Below are 23681 nucleotides of genomic sequence, written 5' to 3'. Positions count from 1 at the left end.
AGTGGCTTTAGCCCAGATAGGTAAGATTCACTGTGTTGTAAGAGTTTTAAAGTAAATTCCTTATATTTTCTCAAGCCCTCAAAAGCTGATTTAATGTTTTTACAGCCATCATTCTGCAAAATAAGGCCAGACCCTGAAGTGGCACAGATTAACATAGCTCTGGTGTTTTCAGCATTGTGTGAGAACTAATAAAGCTAACCCAAGAGGTAACTAGTTCCCCTTGTATGCAATTAGCACAATGACTTTTTAATTTGGGTATCATAGTCTATCCATAAGAAATAGTATTTGATGACTACCTCCTGTTTGGAAATTGCCCAAGCCCCTCCTAATACTCTGAAGTTTTCCCCATTTTCTCTCCTTTACTCTCTCCAGCCTAGTATCTCACTAGAAATATGCTAGTGCAGTGTCTTTTCACCAAGGGTAGAGACCTCTGTTAGTCTGCCTCCAGGATCCCTGGCTGAATCTGAGGAGATCTGATACCTTAATTTGTTGGTTAATGTTTAAAAAGAGGTGTGCAAGTGTTACGTTCATGGTGCAATTATTCAGGTCTTAGAAAACGCCTATCAGAGCAAACAGGCAAATAAGAGAGTTAGTGTTAAGTATTTTTCTCCATTTAATACCTTTCCTTCACCAGGAGTGGATTACAGGAAGGACTTCCTGGCTCAGGGAGTTACTTTGCTTCTGAAGCAGCTTCTGAAGGCCAGCAGAGAGGATGTGTTGAAGACCAAAACTCCAGAATTTCCCATTGTATTACTGTATTATGGTAAAACCAGAGCCAGCATAGCGTGACTGACTTGCCAAGCCCAAGGTGTAGCATGCCAGGACAGTTGCCAAGTTTTTAGACTGTGTCTTTGTTGTCTTTCAGAATGTAGACTGCCAAGGTATGTGGTTTTGGCTGAGTAGAAGCACTTTTGTTGCATGCTGGTAGATCAAAATATATTATTACTAAGTTCCGACATGCATGGGATACTGGCAAAGAAAGTGGTTTCTTTATCTCTTCAACAACCAGGCATTACAGGATGTATTGCTGTCTGTGATACTTGCTTTTGATTCATTATAGGTTTGGGAACACTGAAATGGTTGCAACTTTTATCTCTCAAACTAAGGTTATGGGTAGAGGAGAAAGTTGTTCTTGTCATTGGTGATTGGACTTGTGAGGAAATGAGGATATTGACTGCAGGTCTTCAGGTGTGAATCTCGCAGAAATTTTTTTAGTAGATTTTACCTAACCAAATGATTATTCATTCGCCACCCACTGCCCACTTGCTCCCAGGACTGAGAGGCATCTACCTGTGCACTACAGAGAGCTTCTGGCTTGGTTATGGCTTCTTGTTGCCTTCCTTTTCTACCAGTTATTTTCTTATCACCAAATATTTTCATGTTTGTGTATTCTTTCTTTTTACACTATATCCTCCATGTCTATGCTATAGAATACTTGTGTGGTTAGCCAGTCTCCAGCAGAAGCAAAGGGAGCATTCACCACCTGCCAGTTCTGAAGATTGCAGTATATGATACATGACATTCATCTCCATCTCCTGGGGGAACCTGAATTGCACTTTCTCCACTAGACCGCTAAAGTGCTAGCAGATGGAAGTGACTACAGTGGATAGAAAGACAGTGACCACCTTGGTCCTGTGAGTGACACTGGAAAGTAACCAGTTTCCTGGCATATATCAAGACTTCAATTCTTCAGTGTTCACTACTGAATATACAGGATAAGAAGCAGATTTAATGAACTCCAATAATTACTAGTCTGTCTCTTTAGGCAGGGATAGGCAATGTTATCTATAAAGACAAACACTTTCTTGTTGATTTCTCTTTTTGATAGTTCTGATCAGGTTAGTCCAGTCAGGATTTCCTTCCAAATTTCATGGGATGTCTGTCTGCCTTTCTGCTAGGGTTGACTTGTGCCTGACCAGAAAAAAAGCTACAAAAATCTGTGAACTTTACTAAAGTAAGAAGCAAAACCATAACGTTCCAGTGGAAGAAACACAAGCTGCTTGTGGAGTGACTGAACATGCAGTTGCAGATGTCAAAAAAAATCGGAAGAATAGGAATAAATAGTAAGGGACACCACAGGGAGAAAAAGTGGCTTGTGGCCATGGTGTGATAGAAGCAACTGGGTAGCAGGAAATCCTAGACCAAGGGATCTGTATAATTTCTGTTGGGGATCAAGAGGCTTGTACAGAAGGGTTTTCATGTCAGGGGTGCCCTTGCTCAAGGAGACACTCATGGAGGCTACAGGGTGCTAAGCACCCCAGCACCAGGATTGCGGGATGGGACAGGAGGCAGAGCCGCAGCAGCTCCCTGTGCTGATTGACCCTGTGGTTTGGGGAACTGGAGGCTGATGCACACAGTTCATTTAATTAATTGCAGAGAAAAGGAAGAGGTAATTCAATCAGAGTCTGAGTGTGTACACAAAGGGGAGGGGAGGATACCTGAAACTATTATCTCTGATCTGACAAATACAAGCAAAACAAGATTTAGTTTCTCAAAGCTGAATTCAGCCAACTTTAGCACTGGGCCAAATTAGCTGCTGAAATGGCAGAAGATGAGAAAGTCCCCGCACTGAAGCTGGGTGTTTCTGCCAGAGACAGATCACCACTCAGGCATGGATGGAAACCGAAGGTGTCAGCTGCTGACCAATAGTCCACAGCTCATGTTGTACTAAAAAGCCTGCTACACTGCCAGTCTCTGCGGGTCTTGTGTCTGGGTTTGGAACAGACATCTGAAACCAGGGTCAAGTCTGTTGGTCAGTACTGGATGGGTACTTTTTACAGTCACAGATGAAAGTTAATATTGAAATCATCATCATTGTCCCTATTCCTGCGATTATTATCTGTACTGCTATAAATCAGGACTACTTTGTACTGGGGGCTGCAGGGATGCTCCATGACAACTAGGGCAACAGCATTCCTTGACCCAAAGAAAATTTCCTTCCTATTTAACTAGTAAAATGCATAAAAGAAAATGCTTCCTTCCCCCTCCCCTTCTCTTCTTTTCATTAAACTGTTAGGGATCTTATGGATCACAATAGTCTACTGTTGAAAAAAAATCCCCTGCATCAGAAAAGCAATTTGGTCTTCATTTCCCTTTTTCACTCACTACTGGGAAACCTAATCTATACTGCCAACTGGGTGTGTTTGGCTGCTCCTGAAGCTAAAACAAGACTTGGAAGATTAAAGTGGAGCTTGGCTCAAGATCAGGTGAATCAGCACAGAAATAATGGCACAAAATGGCCTGCAGGATGGCCTTCTCTTCTGTAATTATATAGGGTTTTCATGCCATACAGGCAAAGGAAGTGATTTAATTTATCTGTTCTAATTAAATACGTGATATGAGAAAACAGTGGTATTTCTGTTTAAAATGTGATTTAGGTTCTTTTGGTGAGAAAATGAACAGTCTGACTGCAGCTACTGTGTTCTAATGTGACTGCAACCTTCCCGTTAATGCTCATGCTCTTAAATATCATTTATGCAACAAACTGTAATGGCAGGTTTGGGCTGATATATGGATGAAACTCAATGCAAGGAACTGGACTTACAACGCGGGTATTTCCCCCCACCTTTTTACACTATGTGGGTTTAGTTTGCAACCTCTTGCAAATCCCTCGGTGCAAATCCTCATGTCCATGAAAATGAAATTAAATTCAGTTGTCACGGAACCAGGACAAGTGAAGATATTTGCGAGCGTTCATTCCCATAGACGGCAGTGGAAGCCGGGTTTGGCCCCACGTGACTGTGGTCTCATTTAGCTGTGAAACAGTAAAGTTTCCTTAGATGGAGTATTTGAAGGCTGACATTCGGTATTTCTCTTCTCATTTATTGGTAAATGCCTGATCATAAGAGCCCTGCCCTTGGTTCCAAAAGCCAAGGTCAGCCCTGAACTGTAGCAAGAAGGTGTTAATGGGAAGAACTGGGTGGTGGGGAGGGGAAGGGAGGAGGGTGGGGATTGTGATTAATGAAATAAAAGGATTTAGCAAGTTAAATTGTCAAATATTGATCAAACATGGAACAAGAAAATTAATCAAGTTCTCCATTGTGCTTTTTTATCTAAGGCCAAGACCAGCTGAAAAATTTTTTGGGGCCATTCACTAAAAACACCAGTGTTTTAAGACAACTAAAAATGTGCCTTCTTAACACAGCACTTTGTATTTTGCAGGTGCTTTCCTGTATTTTTATGTGTGATTTTAAAAGAAGACCGTGGTTATTAAAGCCTGCCCCATCAGTGAAGAAGACAAAGGCTCTTGAGGAGAAAATGTTTTTCTGCTTTTGGTGCTTGTTTGCCATAAACTGGCACTGTTATTTCATTATGTATCATTTGTGGTGTGCTGGGGTGGGTTTTGCAGAAGGACTTGATGTTCCAGCTATTGAAGGATGAGAAAACATGCTGTAAATTGGACCACAGCTCTTTGCTGAGGATTAGAGCTAGGCTTTGAGGCAGGAAAGAGAGTCTGTGCAAGCTTTGGTCTTGCTGCCAGTGGTATTGCTCCCCCGGAGCCATCTCTGGCTCAGAGTTTAAAATGAGGATAAAAGAGAAAGGGTGTTACCTGTACTATCCAGGAAGGCTTTGGCAAGGTTACCCTGGAAAGCTACCAAGGGGAAATGATATTTCTGGGAGAAACTAATGGCTTACTCAACTCCTAAAGCCAGTGGTGCTAATGACTTGGAGAGCAGGACATCTTGTGTATGTAGCTGAACAATTTTTCCTGACTCTAAATGATGGGTCTGCCAAGGCAAAGCCCATCCTGAGTCTTGCCAGGAAGCCAGGAGAGGAGTAAAGCAACCTGCATCTGACTTTCAGGAGAGGGACGTACAAGCCACCACGATGAAACCCCCAGGTGCGAGCCTGCTGGCTGTTGGGCAATGCTGCTTCCTAGTGCTACCTGACAGGAGCCACAACTCCTCCAGTGCCCTTCATGACTCTGCTCCCCCAGGATTAAAGGAAAGGTACCTGTCTGCAGCTGCACCCCATGCCCTGGGGTGGCTGACGTACAATGTTATAGCAACATTTTAATTGTCTTTTACAGCAGTAGCCAGATTAAGTTCTAGCTGGGCTTCGGCCCTTCTGATTTTCTCTTTGCGTAATCTCACATCACCCTTGTACTCCTAAATTGCTTGCCCCTTCTTCCAAAGGTCATCAACTCTCCTTTTTTTTTCCTGAGCTCCAGATGAAGCTGGAGCCCTGTTCTGAGCACTGACATGTTTTTCGTCTCAGCACCTCACTTAATCCCTTCTTAATCCATCAGTTCCCACCTGAGAAACTCATGCCCCTTCGTGCTTCAGGCTTTCTGTGAGAGGCAGCAGCCTGTTACATACTCTCAGTGGGATGACACACAAGGGTGACCTGAAGTCAGCTGGATGCCCACCTCATAACTGGAAACAGCCAGAAGATTGGCACACAGTGGGCTGTCAGGATGTAAAAAGGCGCATGAGAAGAAAGACACTAGTTGCCATTGGTTAAGTAGGTGTTCTGCATCCACTGCGAGATAGTCCATGAGGTGCTGCGGCATGAGGTACGTGCTGTGAAACATCTGCAGGAGAGCAGTGCCAGGAACTGCAAAGCTCCTCTGTGCACTGAGCAAAACCCATTGGAGGCAGAGGTTGTTCTCACTTCTCCATGCTAGTGGCATAGCAGCCAGAACTGTTTTTCAGGCCAGGTCCGATGCGTAAATAACTTTCCCATTCCCCCTGCTCTAGGCAGAAGGAGCAGTGGCGCAGGGTGCAGGAGTTTCCCAGATACCCAGTGAGAATAATCTGAGGACTTTGTAGCTCCTTGTGAGGGGACCTTGTGAGCTCCTCTGCCCAATTTCAGCAATGCTGACTGACACCAATGAGGCCCCACTCATTCCCTCTGCTCTGATGGCTGATCTGTATCGGTTGCTTCCTTTCCCAGGCATCCCTCATTCTCCCAGACACTGTGCTGTCTGGGAGACAACCTCGCTGACAGCTGTTGGTGCATGCACCCCAGCAGAACAAAGCTCAGTGGCACTCACACACATGGCTGTGGGCTATGTCTGCTCCTGGCCACTCACTGCTTCCTCCTCTCTCTTCCAGCCTTGCTGGGTCTGTCCTGCTAGGTTGGTAAAATGTCCTGCCTAATCTTTTAGCTAGTTTTAACCTACCTTGTCATACATATGCTCAAACCAGTTCACATACAGCTTTTAGTAAGATTCATGTGACGTACCAAATACTCTTCTGACTCTCCTTTTCTTCTCTCCCCATTCTGCTTAACCCTATTTCCCAAATTACTGATCCCATGCCTGCCTCTGCTAACAGTATTGAAACATGTGGGCTACTTCATTAGCTCACTATATACACACACAGGCAATTTGCTAGGGAGACTCAGAGCACTGCTGCTAATACTCCAGTCTCCTGCTTTTAATTACAGTTTGGTGTAAATGCAGATTTCAGTTACTGTGGAGGAATTAGGAGTCCAGTAAACCTGTGCCCCACCTTGGGACTTAGCTTGGGCCACCCTTTTCTTGGTGTGAGTTGAGTGGCATAGGAAGCAATATGCTCTTTTCAGTCCAAAAGATGTCTTTCAACCAGCTAATTAGTTAGCTATCTAATATAGAATCATAGAATCATAGAATAATTAGGGTTGGAAATGACCTTAAGATCATCTAGTTCCAACCCCCCTGCCATGGGCAGGGACACCTTACGCTAAATCATATCACCCAAGGCCCCGTCCAACCTGGCCTTGAAAACTGCCAGGGATGGAGCATTCACAACCTCCCTGGGCAACCCACTCCAGTGCCTCACCACCCTAACAGGAAAGAATTTCCTTCTTATATCCAACCTAAACTTCCCCTGTTTAAGTTTTAACCCATTAGCCCTTGTCCTATCACTACAGTCCCTAATGAAGAGTCCCTCCCTAGCATCCTTATAGGCCCCCTTCATATACTGGAAGGCTGCTATGAGGTCTCCACGCAGCCTTCTCTTCTCCTGCCTGAACAGCCCCAACTTTCTCAGCCTGTCTTCATATAGGAGGTGCTCCAGTCCCCTGATCATCCTCATGGTCCTCCTCTGGACTTGTTCCAACAGTTCCATGTCCTTTTCATGTTGAGGACACCAGAACTGCACACAATACTCCAAGTGAGGTCTCCTGAGAGCAGAGTAGAGGGGCAGGATCACCTCCTTTGACCTGCTGGTCACGCTCCTTTGGATGCAGCCCAGGATACAGTTGGCTTTCTGGGCTACAAGTGCACACTGAAGCCGGCTCATGTTCAGTTTCTCACTGCCCAACACCCCCAAGTCCTTCTCCACAGGGCTGCTCTGAATCTCTTCTCTGCCCAACCTGTAGCTGTGCCTGGGATTGCTCCAACCCAGGTGTAGGACCTTGCACTTGTCATGGTTAAACTTCATGAGGTTGGCATCAGCCCACCTCACAAGGGTGTCAAGGTCCCTCTGGATGGCATTCCTTCCCTCCAGGGTATCAACTGAACCACACAGCTTGGTGTCATCGTCAAACTTGCTGAGGGTTTACTCAATCCCACTGTCCATGTCAGCGAGGAAGATGTTGAACAAGACCGGTCCCAACACCGATCCCTGAGGGACACCACTCGTTACTGGTCTCCAGACGGAAAATGCACTGTTACTGGTCTCCAGAGAAAAATACTTGGGCTTTGTCACCAGTGGAACTTCATGTTTTGTCCTAGCTGGGCTCGGACATATGAAGACATACACAATGTAGCAATCAGGTGATCAGGACCCCAGAATAAAACAGGAGCTGCTTCATCTGTGGCCTGGGATATGGAGGGGTAGTTCTGCTGCCATTGACACTGGTGGTGCAGTCTCTGGACACACTGAATTAGCTAAACATATCTCCTCTGCTGTTCATTTGTGCAGCTTCTTTCAGTGCAATTATCTGCTGTTTCAATATGTTGCAGTAGTGATTTTGCTCTATCTGCTGAATCCTTAAAATAACAAATAGTGTCTTGGCTGCAATGACAATGGGTTGTTTAAAGGAATGTGCAGAGTTGCTGATAAAGGGGGAATTCCAAATACAGGAAAAGACATTTGAGATTGCTTTGTGGCTGAACAGGCAAGGGCAAAAAGCTTGTGACTAATATAAGATCATAATTTTCTTAAAGAACAGATTAGGTTAGTATGACCCACATCATTAAAGTTCTTTTTGAATAGACATCCTTATATAAAAAGTAGCTTGTTAATTTAAGCCACTCTTGGCTTGTGGCTGCATCTGTTTAGCTAAATTGGATGATACATTATTAGCATGTGAGAAAACAAGTGATTCAGTTTAAGATGTCAAAGTATGAGATTTGCTTGCATCTGGGATAAGGAAGTTATTTTGCTATTTTAGCTAACTAATTAGTTTGCTAACTAATACTCACCATCAGAATAAGGTATCCTGGCACCATTAGGACCAGTTCATCATTTAAGAGCTATTTTTTTATAAGTCACTGAATCTTCCCATGTGCAATTAGTTTATTTAGTACTGCTGCTCTTTTGAGTAGGGACCGTAACTCCTAAGGGGTAGGTATAATTGAATGTGCACGTATCTTCATTTTTATTCTGGTGTATGTAACTGAAATACCTGTCAGCTTTTGAAAGCAACTGCCTTTGCAGCTATGCTCTCATGGCACACCAGTTTCATTTAATATTTTAGCCAGTCCTTTTAATAGAGAATACAGCTAATTTATATGTTATTCACTGAAACATCATCCTGAGTACATTCACAGCACATTAAATTCCTGTTCAGCTATGGTTTCACAGTGTAAGGAATGGCTCCCAGTGCACAGCTATGTCCTTATGGTTCCCAGCCCCGAGCTGGTGATTTGTGGAGTTCTCCTTTGGCTTTCCCATGGGGATTGTGGCTGCCTAAGCCCTATTCCAAAACTGGTGCTCCCTAACAAAGGTAACGTTTACTTTCAAAATTTTGCTGTGTATTTTAAATTTAGTCATATAATCTGAAGACAGCCTTGATTCAGTTTGAAAGTTCTGTAGAGGTGGCGACAGACTCAATTAACTAGGCTGATATAAACATTATTTAAATCAAATTAAGTGCATTTCTGCAGCAGTTAGCATCTATTTCATTAAATGTGATTAAAAACTCTTTGGGAGTTAAATTGGTATGACTTTGAATATAGATAAAGCCAAGAGAAGACAGAACTGGCAGCCGAGCCTGAACCAGACTGGAGAGTTTGGAGTCCTTCTTTGTACCCAGAACACCAGGGCTTTGTTTGTTTTAATTAAAACTGGGATCCTGCAGAATGTAATGGATGCTGTTTAGAAAAGCTGCCTGCTTGTTTCTGATAATTGGATTTTTCTAGCCCAGATTAATATCCTTCTGTGGCATTTTCACTGGGTCCGAGAGGATTCCTCCAAATAATTAAAAAACGAGTGCTGTAACCACCTCATTAAGATAAACTTACAACATCTTTGGTTCCAATAAGGAGTTCCTTTATTTTTTGCTGGAAGGAGGCCACAGTTTGTTTAGCCTGGCAGCAGCAAGGAACTAATTTTTGTGTATGCAAAAAAAGCTTTTTAAGCCATACTGCTGAATCATTGTGTCTCAAATTACACAAAATTGGAGTGGTAAATTTTGACATGGGTCTGCAGGAATTATTTTTGAGATGGTTACAGCCATCAAATAACGAAAAATAGAATATATATGAAAGTGTAAATATTTTCAGAGAACTCCTAGCACGTAGTCTCACACCAAACAGAGACTGAAAAACACACCTGCCGATATTTGATGCTAGAAATAACAGCTTTTCTGTTTATTCATCAAAACGATATTATCTGTTTGTGGTTTAATATGTTACGCAGCAACGTATCTAGTGCTGTTTGTTAACACAAAGAATTGCTTAGTATATGATCAGCTGGTATTATGATAACGTTTCTAATTCACAAGTGCCCTTTTTTGTTAGTTTCTGCGTTTTTTTTCTGAAGAATTGATACAGAAAGCTTCTAATACAATTGACCACTAAGAAATACAGAGCCTGGGAAAGCTGGCTAGCCTATTTAGGGAGAAGCTGTTGGAAAATCTCGGGGGAAAAACCGGCACTGGAGGAGAACGTGAGGGATATATAGGTTCATGTGAATGTTTAAAAAATATATGAAGATGAGCAGAGCTGTATCAATGAACGGGGTCAGGGAGCCATCTGCAGTTGTATGTGCTTGTGCTTATCACATATGCAAGCCCTTGAAGCTTTGCTTAAATAGGTACAAACCTAACTAAACCTGAGAGCAGACTGATGGTGCTTGCACATGTTGAAGTCTTTGTAGGCTTGCAGGGGCTCCCGTTGCTTTGTGCGAGCTGGTTTTAGACTGAAACTTATGCAGTGCATAGCTTTACTCAGAACTCTTCCCAGGACAAATTCCATAGAATCATAGAATGGTTTAGATTGGAAAGGACCTTACGATCTTCTAGCTCCAACCCCCCTGATGTGGGCAGGGACTTTTCACACTAGAACATGTTGCCCAAGGTTCTGTCCAACCTGGCCTTTCACATCAAAAGCTGTAAACTCCAGTACTGTTATATTTAGAAAGGTAAATTATTAGCGTCCACTTATAGAAATATATTCTTTGAAAGCAATAAAAATAAATCTTATTTCTGGATCATAAGCAATACCTTGTATACTATGTATGTCATACACCTGCTCCAAAGAGACCTTAGTGCAGCCTTTCAGTATTTAAGAAGTAGATCTGTAAGAAAAAAGGTCTGTAAGAAGAGGGGGGCACACTTTTTAGCAGGGCCTGCTGCAATAAGACAAGGAGTAATGATTTTAAACTAAAAGAGGGGAGATTTGAACTAAATCTACGGAAGAAATTTTTACAGTGAGAGTGGTGAAACACTGGAACAAGTTGCCCAGAGAGGTGGTAGATGCCGCATCCCTGGAAACATACTAAACTTAACCAACACCACGTAGAAGAATATACAGAGAGCAGTGGGGATATTTGTAACAGTAAGTACTAGCTGATGAAACTATCCTTGCACAGAGAAGTGGAGGGCTATATTTTGTTCTAAATTAGGGATGTGCATTACAGTCTTGTGGTAAAGTAGGGGTGAGATATTTCTTTCCATATGACTTATGTCAGGTATTTTCTTTGGGCCACGTAATTCCACAGGATATTTCAACTATTACGGAGATTTCTTGTGCAGGACAAATTAAGCAGGTCCCAAAGGTGTATTTGAAACACTTTCCCCCAGGTGTCAGTCGGAAGCTGGGATGTAATGAAAGTGGTAAGTGCCAGCAGTCAGAGTGATTGCATCTGAAATACCTGCACATTTTGTCTGGTTTTGCTTGTAAGATGCATGAAGCTCATATCATAATCTTTTCTAAATGAGAGAGACAGTCTATATGCAAAGTATATAAATTTAATCTTAATTCTGGGGATGTTTTCTTGAGATTTTGAGGGTTAAAATATTGTATGAGAACGTCTGTTTGGGGCCAGCTCAGTGAGTCACTCTAGTGTGCTGTTTGCAGGGGTGGCATGCAGTACGTGACTGAGGAGGAGGATAGGCAGTAAAGCATTTTCTTGGCTGCTTCTTTCCCTGGTAAGCAGCTCTAGCTTCTGGCCATTGGTGTGTTAAGAGACTTCCACAGGCATAAGCCATATCTAGACCATTCTGTTCAGGATATTCTTTTGGATGTATCCTCTACAAATCGGTTTAATCTTTCTGAGCCGTTTATACTTTGGCAGTCACAACTTGCTGTAGGATGTCCTTATTTCTTGGTATTGATGTAATATCCACTTGCCTTGTGCTCATCTGTAGAGATCCTGGGATGGCGCTGCCCATGATTTCTCCACTTTCCCCCCAGCAGTGGTCAGGTTAAGTGCTCACTGCTCTACACACCGTGTTTGTTTTCTGCATGCTAGACCGCCGCATGCTGACAAATATCTGCCAGCAGCTGTGGGTTTTGCCTTGGGAAATTCCAGGTAAACATGATACCTCAGCCTCTCGCAGGTAACAGCTGCTGCTTTTGCTCAAAGGGAATTCCCACTGACTTTGATCTGTAGGAGAGGACATCACCCCTGGTTTGCTTTGTGACAGAGAGGTAACAGTCATAAGATAAAATGTATGGCAGGGACATGTGATAGCAGCTACTTCACAGGCAGTAGGTCAGACTTTTCCTCCGCTTATCTTAGTCATAGATGCTCATACTCTTAGGAGAGTTCTTTTTTATCCACGCCACTAAAAGCATAACAGGACTCTGAGCCAAAGAGCAGCAAGTAAGAACAGGACAAATCAGTTATTTCTCTGATATGACCTGTGGAAATCTGCAGGCATGTTGGATTTTGGCCTTTTTACCTTCTAAATTTTCTGTCTTCAGCATGTGGAAAAGCACTGAAGCTTGCAGGATATCTCATTTTCATTGCGTAATGAAGAAACATTAATTGTCAGAACAAAACAGTTATTAGCTGTGCTGACTTTGGGCATTGATGCACAGGCCAGCCTCCTGGCCTTTTTTTTTGCTAGGGACTCTAGAAACTTGCAGTAAGACTGTTCACTGAAGGGAGCTTAATAAACACATCCTGAAAAGTGGATGAAACAAGAAAGAGGAAGTGGATGGGCAGGAAACAGAAAAGGAAATGGAAGCGATAAAAGAAAATGAGAAGGAAAAGGAAAAAGCAAAGGAAAAGGCGAAGAAGAAAAAAAGGAAAAGGAAAAGGATGCACCTTTGTATTCTTTAGCAAATATGCACCTATGTATTCTTTAGCAAATCATGAGGCACATGATTCCTAGTCAGTCTTGTGACAGACTTTTACAGCCTCAGTGGTCAAAGCTGCAGTGGCCATTTACGCCAATTCTTCCAGATGTTTAGCATCAAAGTTTTGGTATTTTGTGTTATTCTGACCTGGGTAGGGCACAAAGATCCTTTCAAATCATTGCATTCCCCACATTTGGGGTGTGTCTCATACAGGCAGTCACTTGGGCAATGCAGCATCCTGCCTTCTAAGCATCTCAAGGGGAGATCTTGGGGATTGTGTAAAGGCATTTTCTCTGCCTTTGGACAAAGACTAACAGTAGGCCTATTGAGAAAGCCCCAAAGTGTTCCAGGTACTTTCAGTAGAAGACAGGCAGCCAGGGCAGAAATGGGGGTTTCTGAGTATGCACCTTAATTCACAGTTATTTGTCAGAGCTGCTTCCCTACAGCAGTACTTCTCCGGCACATCTGCGCTCTCAGATGAGAAGAGTTGCTGAGTGCAAATGAACATTGTGAACCACTCCAATGCTGCACTGTTTATTCTCATTACATGGACAGACCCTGCCACCATGCTGTTGTCCTTGACCTCGGAGAGCTTCAGGGGAGGCTCTGCTTCATGTTCAATGGCCAAGGCCAGATGTATCTGGTTATGAGCTCTGTCTCCACCCCAGGCTTGCTGTGGAACTGCCAGCCAGTCACTCTGGTTTTCTGAGCTCGTTCCATCTCTGCTGAGATGGAGGCAGCAGTTTTTCTGTACCTCACAGTGGGAGCATCTTTTATCTCTCTGGGCGTGTTCTCTTTGTCATCTTACACGCTCTGTCAGCGCGAAATGTGGGGATTTTTATACGTTTTCCTACTCTGGTTGACTGGAGCAGCAGCAGCAGATGCAGCTGTGGTGCTGGTGATCTGAAAGCCCTGGAGCTGCAGATGGCTCAATCACAGTCAAACACAGAGGCCCACAACACGCGGGTTGGGCAGCCATCCTGCCTCCGCACCTACGTCTGATGAGTGCCAAGTGCATGCTCTGTAAAATGCAGTGGGCAAGCCCTAAACATTGTGATATAAGTTTCCGAAATGCAGAAGCACACTGCAAGTGTTGGTCAGCTTTTAAGGTGAGTGTGATTTCTGGGTGGAAGTCCACTTTGACAGCTACAGGGTGGTTGCGGTCTGTTGGCTGGTTCCGCTGAAAACCGATCCTCAACTGCCACCTGCTGTACATGGAGGAAAAACGCAGCAGAGATTCCTGCCTGCCTTCATTCACACCGTGGGGCGACCTAAGGCTGCCACCGAGCGCCAAAAAATCCGGCCAGTAGCCAGGGGGAGATACAAAACACAGCGTCACTGGGTTTCTGAATGAAAATCAGCACACGTTTTCAGGTGCCCAAACGGGAACGGAGGTGCTGAGTTTAGAACCGTGGCCTGAATTGCCACGGTTTGCAGATGCAGCCAAGAACACCCAAGAGTGAGAAAATATGATGTAGTAGCAATCCTGTGCATGAGGTCATAGAAATAAGGTGCTAGTGTGTTGTCTGGTTATAGAAAGAGGTCACTAGGGGAATTCTGAAATCATAAAGATGCCGCATCATTTTCCTGCCAGGGAAAAAAGTTCCTTTTTCTTAAACAAATCCAATACCTGCATGATGTAAATCAAATTAACCTCAGGCACAGTACACCAGTACCTTAGAAGGCTGCATTTTGTTTGCAGCCATGATGTTATGACAAACTTATTGCTGATCCTCTCAGTCATGCTCTTTTGCAACTGACTGTTGTGCAGCTTGCAAAATATGCCACAGATCCTCATACTTAAAATAATGGCAATATTTATCCACCTAGATCAAAACCTCTTCTAAGAGGGCTATTTCACCATCTTTGTTTACAGTGCCTAGTAAAATAGGATCTCATCATAATTTGTGATGTCTGGAGGGTAGTGTGAAATGAAGAGTGCTCTGAGCTCATTTATGGGTACCAGGTATGCTTTATTTTAAAAACAGTGATAGCAAAAAATAAGAAGGGGAGGCGGGAACAAAACCGAAACAAAACAAACACATACCCTCAAAAAACCCAAACAAAAATCCTAAACCAACCCAACCAACCCAACCAAAATCTGTGCTTGTATGTAACAAGCCTCTAGTGCCCCCTGCTGAGACAACAGAAGATGAAGTCTCCAGCAGCCTAATTGCACTGTTTGCATTGACTTCTTTAAAAAAATGTATTATATAAAAATACTGACGGGTTTTTAAGAAACTCAGATGAGCAACACTGAGTGTAATAAACTGGGTGTATTTTTAAATACCCAAATGATAGGAGTTTCTTTTCAACCCTTCTCCAGGCAGCAAATCCTTGTAATCAAGAAACGGGCCTATTTTCAACTTTAAGTTTCTCTTTCTACTCTCCGAAATTAGCCACCCCTAAATTATCCTAAAATGCATTTGCATGTTTTAATATGGAAATAATAGCTTATTAGCAGCATTCTGATTCCTCAAGGACATGGCTTTAGCGCTCAGCAATACAGAAAAATAAAAAGCCATTTCTTACTCGAATTCCATTATAGAGCAAGTGCATGCAACCCTAAATACAGCACTGGTCCTTTGTAACAGAAAACAGGAGTAGAAAAATAGTGAGGTTTATTTTTTAATATCCTTAAACTGTTTTATGCCATGATAAACCTGCTGATACCTGAACAGCTGTACTGTGGCACTAAAACGGAGAATCCAGGCCAATTCTGTATCTCCCTTGCAGTGTATTATGAAATTACCATGCAGTATTCAAAAGCATCTTTGCTTATCACTCACTGCTGAGAGAATACAAGCTGCAAAAGAGGCTCGTAAGTCAGCCTAAAAACTGCCAGGTCCTGTAAAATGCTGGGAATGCAAAGCCTAACACAGAGGCTATTAGAAGCCAAGAGGGTTTTTTGTCTGCATTTTACATACATCTATTGCATGTTGCTCACCCTGCAAATATGCAGAAACACTGCTACACTACAACCAAGAGAAAAACAAATGGGAAGTGGCTGAGGTGGGCAGAACATCAGCAAACAGGGAGCACAGTATTCAAAGTAGAACAAAAAGGAATTGTTAACTAGGTAGACCCATATCAAATCAAAATATCTCTAAGGTAGGGGCTTGTTTTCATTTTGAGATACGGCATAGAAATACAGTCTGAAGATGAACCTGTGACTGCAGCAGTAGCACTTTTAAAAAACACATATAATGTTTCACAAAGTCTAACAGGATAAAGATAACAAATGTATCAAAGTAGTTTAGACATTAACTTATTAGGTACCTTTTAAAATATTTTCAGACAAGAGGGATGGAAGAAAAAAGTATTTTTACCCAGTTACATTTACTGAAAGAAGAATAAACAAGCCGTTTGTGTCATTCATGCATTTTCTTCCTGAAAGGAAAATAGGACTTAGAACATTCAGGACCCTTCTCATTTAAATGTCTGAAACAAAACACAATGGAAGGCATCAACAGTTTGGAAAACAAAGGCTGTCAGTCCATCCACTGCAGACTTCCTGATAAATCCTAATCCCAGTGAGATTTAACAGGCCACCCCAGTAACAGCAAAGACCACCCAACCAGTAGCACAAATAAGAACAGTTGAGCCTGACTTTATCAGACAGACAGACCCGCAACACACTTGTGCTCTGATCGAAACAGCATGGTAACTTTGAAGACACTTGGCCTAATTCATGGAACAAATAAAAGAGAATACTTCACTGAGATTCTGAATGCTTGTGTAGCCAAAGAACTAATAAAATATATGTTTGAGCAGTTGATGTATTTTGGCATATAACAGTTTTACTTCAATTTAGACCTTTCTGCTACACTGATCACTGCTTGGGAAAATGGTCTTCCTACATCTGCCTGAATGCAGACCATTGAGCAGACTCAGCAACAACACAAGTAAATAAAAACTTGCTCATCTGATGCTTGCCAGGATGGATTTTGACTGGAAAGGAAGAGAAATGCTTTCGACTTCATCTTTATGATTTCCACTTTGTTTCTGGGGAAATGCAGCCATAACTATTCTAAGTGACTTCCTACAGTCACCGGGAACTTAAATTCTTGATCTAAAGCATAGCTCTTAGATGACCACAGTCCTATTCAGATACATCTCTGTACCTTCCTGGACCGGTATTTTATTGCATTTTTGCACTATCAATGGTGTAGCAAAATAAACATTTCCAGGAATATACAGAAAAGAACATAACGTAAATATGTATAAATTCATTAAATACTTTAAATAAAATCTATATTAATATGTAGTTGGAGCTACATTCAGTGTTTCTTCCTCGTTGCCTAGTAATGTTATTTCCAAAATATAAAGAAGTTGGATTCTTTCTCTGTGTGACAAAGCTGTCCTTGAACACAACAGAAAAATGATGGCAGCCATTGATGACCAGACTGAACAGACACTGGGAAACTGCTCAAATAATGAGCAGTGCTTTGTTTTCCTCACAACATTCACTTAAGTCAAGTAATCATCAGCACTTATTTTTAAACTTGGAAGAAAAGTATCTCAGATTTGGTATTTTACACTTGCCTTATAAACCTTGATACCTATAGGTGACGAACAAAGGATTCTGTTTGGAGGCTTCCCCCCCCCCCCCATTTTACATTTTGGTGGGTTTGGGTTTTTTTCATCTAGTCTGTGTGATATGAATGGAAGTTCTTTGAAGGAAAGCCATTTAAATCAAACACAACAGAAAAACACATGCTTGCAGCACACAACTGCCAAGGAGCTGATACTAAATCTATGTGCTTAACATGATCTTGCTACAAAAGCTGTCTGTCTCCCATTACTTTTTACTGCAGTCTTCTGTAGATTTCCTCCCAAACATTAGATACCTGTCATTCATAAAGCCCTAAAAATGCAACCAAAGAAAGTGAATGCTCCATCCCTGGCGGTTTTCAAGGCCAAGTTGGACAGAGCCTTGGGTGACATGGTTTAGTGTGAGGTGTCCCTGCCCATGGCAGGGGGGTTGGAACTAGATGATCTTAAGGTCCTTTCCAATCCTAACTATTCTATGATTCTATGACAAAGATCAGTTAGCTGAGGGAGAAGTGGAAGGCAGAAGTCACTTGCAGGTGGTTTTATAGAAATGATCACACAAATCTTACTTAAACCTTGTGAAGTTCCACTGATGTCAATGGAATCATTTTCCTGTGTTAAGCTGGACCTTATGCAGAGTTATCATCCAGTCTTTCGTTAGATGTTGAGAGACATTACTTGCAATTCTAAAGGACTGAAATTTCATACGTATTAGCACCATCATTTAATTTAGAATTTTTCTGGCATGTGAGGGCTGTTTAGCAGAAGCCTCTCATGCAAGCTTGTTTTCAGTAGGTGGAATAAAAGGTCGAAATATGCTATATGGAGCAGGCAACGTGATTCTCTGTATTTAGGTCCCTTGCAACATAGGCAGAAAGTTGCAGGTTTTGCTTTAGACACAGCTGACATCATCTCTGCATTGTTATGTCTCTTGTATGTGCACAGTGTGTTCTAGAAAGCGAGCTATAATGGAGACAATCCCACTGCAAGGCTGATAGTAAAAGCTATGCACAAAAGAACAGTATACCACTACATACAGCAGAGATACATTGTGTTTCTATTTGTTGTACTTCTCAGTATGTTCAAATGGTTTCCAGATGCTGAGGTTTATTAATATAGGATTAAGGTAGGTTTTAAATTTCATTTAAAAGCCTCAAGATAACCTGGGAGTAAAGATCCCCACATTTTAGAGCTAAAGATGGAAAAATAATCACTACATATGTGAACAGGAGAAATTGCTGTGAGGCATCAGACTACTCCAATTTAGTTCAAAGCCTTGTTACTGGTGTTGTCAAGTGACAGAAGCTTCAGAGGAAAACACAAATAGAGCTTGGTTCAAGTTAGCTTGGGCATAGGAAGTTGTCCATTTTCTGTATTTTAGACAATTTAACCTTTAGCTGTTACCTAATCCAAAAACATCTCATCACTTTCATTAACTTCATGTTCTAATGAAAGGTACTTATCTTCAGTATAAAACATTTGGGTCACTATTAAGAACTCTAACTTTGTGCTAATCTTTTTCAAGCATGTAAGAAAATGTCCTCATTTCTAAGGCTGTCACTGTTCAGCTTAATGCCTTACATATGCAAAGCTTCCTCAACAAGAAGGGATGCTGTGCAGACCTGTGATACTTCAGACAGCTACCTGGCACAGCCCAGTGCATGCAAGAGGCCGAGCCCCCCTTTACTCGGTTTAACACCCTACTCTTATCTAGAGTACCTGTAAGAATCTTTCCACCTCTCTCAATCTATCTTCACAGGTCCAGGAGATGGACAATTTATTCCATTACCCACTGGAAAATCATCAGGGAACAGCTTCCTTTTCTGCAGCCAAGAGCACCACGAGGGGAGCAGCCTCCCTCCCCACCCCTAAGTCACACAGAGGTGAGTGTAGCAAAGCTCAGATATGGACCTGTCACCTGCTGAAATGAGTCCCCTGGACTTGAGATTACAGTATTTATCTATCCTATCTGCTTTGCAGTCTGTTCTTGTGCTGCTGCAGCAGCCAGGGCCCTGACGGCAGAATGTGTAGGCATTTCAGAGCTGGCATTCAGCATGGCAAGTCTGGTTCAGCTAGCAGTGAACTGCAGTTAGGAATTCAGTATACACAGTCAGGCCAAGAAGTCTCACAAGTACTAATGACATTCCCACCTCTGTTTGAAATGATGGAAAATACACCCAGGTGACAGATTCTGAAGCCTAATTCTTTGCTATTTTAAAAACCAACCAAACAGAACTCTTGCCCTTTGTTGTAAACCTGGTCACAAATACAGTTATCCACAGTAATACAGATTTTAAAGAAATGTTTTATAAACAAAATACTTTTATTACACTAGTACGTGGGTTATTTTAAAATCAAGAATTAAAATATAGTTGGTATTAAATTATAGTTTCACTAAAGTCAAAGTTACTGTAAATTACCCTCAGGAGGGTATTTATCTAAAAAAATACAATAAAATGTAGATGGAATTTCTTTTTCCTTTTTATTTAGTGTGTTTTGGCAATATAATTTAAACTAGACAGCTAATAAAGCATAACACTAAGCAAAACCAGAACTTAACTGGAACTGAATATTGACTGTTTTATTGATTTGTTCCTGCTTCTGATGTGAAAGTTATCGCATTACTACATTTATGTTTCCATTTTGTTAAATATAACTATTTTTCATTAAGCTTTCTGTAAGAGCCCCATGCATGAAAAAACATTTTAAGTATTTAGAGATACTCCAGATACTTAATCCAGCTTATTGGGTAACAGCTTCTAAGAAGACTCCTAGACAGAGAAATACTTTCTATTGTTTCTTCTTGTTTCATAGAACCATAGTAACACTGTTGCAGTCACATCCAGCCTGGTACAGTACTCAGCAATGGAAAAAATATACTTAACTGTGGCCTCCACAGACCACGCTATCACCTGAGTGTGCAGTTACAGTAGTTTGTCATAGATTCATGGATTTAAGAAGACGGCTGCCCAAGTGCATGACAAAGAGCAGCCTCTTCTAAAACAAGAGACCCTTTATACTAAGCAGGCTCAGTATTCCATCTCAGAATGATGCACTGGCAAGAGAATACAAGCCTCAATGTACATTAAAGAATGGTAATCTGGCACGTATCAAGCCCACAGACAGAATTGTGAATTATTACCATTTGTTATTTTAAATCTCCACTGTATCGGAAACCCCATTCTGACCCAGGTTCTATTATCCTGATGCTGGGCAAACAATGCAGATCTTTTTGGATGCTGTTGTAAGTAAAGTTGTTGCTTTTCTATCAGGCAGTAGTTAAAACAAGTTACTTCAAATACACTATCTTTACAGGGATCCATCTAACCTTTTGGAGACCTTTCTATTCTTACACATTCTTCCTCATGGGCTCAATCATCTTTATTGAATGTTGTTTGCAACGGTTTGCTCACTCACTAGACCAATGACCGCTTTCATGCTCTTCCAAGTGGGAAATAAGATCTTAACTTAGGCCTCTTACTTCAGTAGGTGTGTCAAGTCAGCCCCACTGGCTCTGGTTACATGTGGCAGCTTCCTACATCAGTGTTAACTGGATCATTGTTAGCATACGCCCACTTCCTCAAAGGTGTCCCGGGATCAGACATTTTGCCTAGGTAGCATGAGGAACCTGAACTGCTTTACCTTTTTAAAGGGACAACTAGATGAAAGGGGTTCCTTTCCCCTGTCACTCCCCAGTGTAGGAGGAACATATTTTGATGCAACATAAACTTTTTGCCAAATAATTTAACTCAGATCAGTAACAGCCTCCTCTACACTGAATCTGTCATCCTGTGCAAGATTTAACTGCATTAACTTAAATTCATGTCAAGTTAAACAAAGGAACCTCTCTTGTATACAGTATTCTTTCTATACACACATTTCCTGGTAGGCTTTCGTGCTTTTTGCTGATCTTTTCTTGCCAGACACACTTCTGCTAGCACCTCAATATCCCTGTTCTCAAAAGATTTGCCATGGATTTATTCTAAAACATAAAATCTGATTGTTTGGATATGGTCAGATATTCAGCCCAATGTATATATAGCAAATACGTTTTGAAACACACAGCTTTTCCAGCAAGTGTTTACATTTCCATTTAATATGTGAATACTTCCCCATCATGAAGTAAGAGTATGAAGTACAGAAACATCAAATAATTAAGGTAATAATCTGGGAAGAAGAAATCTTAGTGTTTTAGAGAGTAAGCTTCTGCATCTAACAGAAATAGCACATATACATTATAAAGTTGCACACCATACTGTAATACATATGCCATCATTTTCCAGTTTCCTCGAAGAGAATCATGAAAGCTGTTCACAAACAACTAGCTCGTATTTTCTCCAGAGTAAAGCACATGAAATACATGCAGAAACTGAAGTAAGGAGGGATTGTATAGCACTGTCATTAAAACAGTCAAAAAAAGGCTCTGATCCTGCAGTTGAATCTGAGTAGTCTTACACCTGAGCAAGAGCAAAAACAGTTTCTCAAAAAGGTCTGATCAAAATTCATTAATAAAATCAGACAAAACAATAAAATTAGCTTTTAAGGAGTCTGACAATACATTAAGACCATTGAAAATATCCCTGTTTTATCAATTACATTCCAACAAATATCATAATCTGAATTACAAGTATACTGCATAACTTCATAAGCACCAAAATAATATAAAATAAAAACTTATCCATCAAGTTTCTCTGATAAATGGTCCCCTCTATAAATGCAAATTTTAAAGGTACATTTAAGTACTTTTGGCAAGAGGTACAGATTCCATAAAAGAAAAGTCACTGCAAAGTCTGAAAAAATTCTAAAACTTGAAAACTTTGAAAAAAAATCAAAGGGAGAGCATTTTCTAATGGTCTGATATGTAAATTCTGTCAATAAATTCTGGTTTTAGAAACAGCAAAATTCACTCCAGTTCCTGAGATAAACTGCAGATGAATTGGGAAGATTTACCAGACTATACCACACCCTTTTCCTCACCTTCTTTTGCACACTGCAAACAAGGTTTGAACTGAAGCCTCTGGCAAACTTACAAGTCAGTAAAGCATATGAAAGATCAAAACATTCAAATTTTTCTTTCCACTATAAAAACAAGAGACTGGCAATTTAGGTCTGAAACAGACAGACTTTAGCCAGTCTATCAAAGTAATTTAGACAGAGGCAATTGTTTTAAGTTAACCTCACTTGCATCTTTTAAATAAATCTTTGATTCTATTCTGTTTTCACTGACAACTGTGCTCTTATTCACCCATCTGCTGTCTAAGAAAGCATACCATACATGAGTTCAAAATCCTAGGGGGTCAGATCTGTTGAAAGTGCATGAGTCACCTAACAGCTCAGCACGTCCCTGATCGTATGCTGGAACCATCAATGTGCTGCGTTACTGCCATCCACGTGGTCAGTTCCTAACTTAGCATTCACTTTGTGCTCCATCTTCTGTAAAACCGCTGGAAGATCCAGAACAGAAGAAATAATGTAATGAGGTACTGGCGAGGTATCTCCTGGGGCAGTCATTGCTTTGTTTAACCACACCGTTGCTTTCAAGCCAGCATTCAGGCCTCCTTGAATATCTGTATCCAGAGAGTCACCAACCATAACACATTCTGCAGGCTGCACCCCTAGGAGGTCGCAACAGTAATGAAATATGGATGGCGCTGGTTTCTCTTCTTTCTGCTCTCCTCCCACAACGATGGCATCGAAGTAGGGCTGACAGGCGCACGCTTCGATCTTCTCCCTCTGCGTCTGCTTGTCGCCGTTCGTCAAGAGCAGCAGGCGGACGCCCTTCCGCAGCTCGGTGAGCATGCCCCGCGTGTCCTCGGCCAGGGTGAGGTGCTGCAGGCGGGTCCTTTTCCACAGGAAGTAGCACTCGGCGGCCAGGTTTCGGTTCGCCTCCCCGCCGATGGTCTCCTGGATCGCCTCCTCCCAGTGCGAAATCCGCAGGTCGGTGATGCACATCTTGGCGGGGTCGTGGCATTCCTTCAGCAGCTTGGCCTGGACCTTGTCGCAGATGACGCGGGCCTCCCCCTCCCCGTAGTGGTGCTTCGACTGTAGGGCACTGATCACCTGCAACACACAAGAGGCTCTCGTCAGCGCGTCCCCCGAGGGGCTTCCGCTCAGGCGGCACTGCGGCCGGCGGCGCGGGTAGGACGGAGGGGGATATGAGCGGCACCGCGGCCGCTGGGCCAGGGGTGCCCGCCGCCTCCGCGTCGGAAGGCAACAAGCGGGCAGCAAGGGGACAAGGGCGGTACCTCCTCAATGGCGCGCCGCCCGGCAGCCGCCGTGTCGACCAGCGTGTTGTCCAAGTCGAAGAACACCGCTTTGACGCCGTGCACCCCCATGGCGGCGGCGCCGCCTCCCGCGAGAGCCGCCCCGCTTCACCGGCCGAGCCCCGAGCCCCGCCGCAGCCGCCAGCGCCGCGGCACAGTGGGGCGGGGACGCCGCGTCCCGCCCG

General features: G+C 42.5%; 1 protein-coding gene across 1 annotated transcript; it reads right to left on the bottom strand.

The window, feature by feature from the left end:
- Positions 1-20033: 20033 nt before the first annotated feature.
- On the bottom strand, positions 20034-23676 carry NANP (N-acetylneuraminic acid phosphatase). Its single transcript, XM_062629562.1, has 2 exons — positions 23479-23676; positions 20034-23293 (listed from the first exon to the last, which is right to left on the bottom strand). Exons 1-2 carry the CDS (start codon positions 23566-23568, stop codon positions 22598-22600), a joined length of 786 nt encoding a protein of 261 aa, XP_062485546.1. The 5' UTR covers positions 23569-23676; the 3' UTR covers positions 20034-22597.
- Positions 23677-23681: the final 5 nt, after the last annotated feature.

Source organism: Pezoporus occidentalis, unplaced genomic scaffold (assembly GCF_034315485.1).
Source record: "Pezoporus occidentalis ecotype Australia unplaced genomic scaffold, CSIRO_AGI_Poc_V1 ctg34, whole genome shotgun sequence".
Taxonomy (NCBI): Eukaryota; Metazoa; Chordata; class Aves; order Psittaciformes; family Psittacidae; genus Pezoporus; species Pezoporus occidentalis.
This window is presented reverse-complemented; position numbering and strand designations above follow the sequence as displayed.

Coding starts and splice junctions, on each gene's coding strand:
- NANP (XM_062629562.1), bottom strand. CDS start 23,568: ATGGGGGTGCACGGCGTCAAAGCGGTGTTCTTCGACTTGGACAACACG. Junction 23,294..23,478: donor GGCGGCGCGCCATTGAGGAG/GTACCGCCCTTG, acceptor TGTGTGTTGCAG/GTGATCAGTGCCCTACAGTC.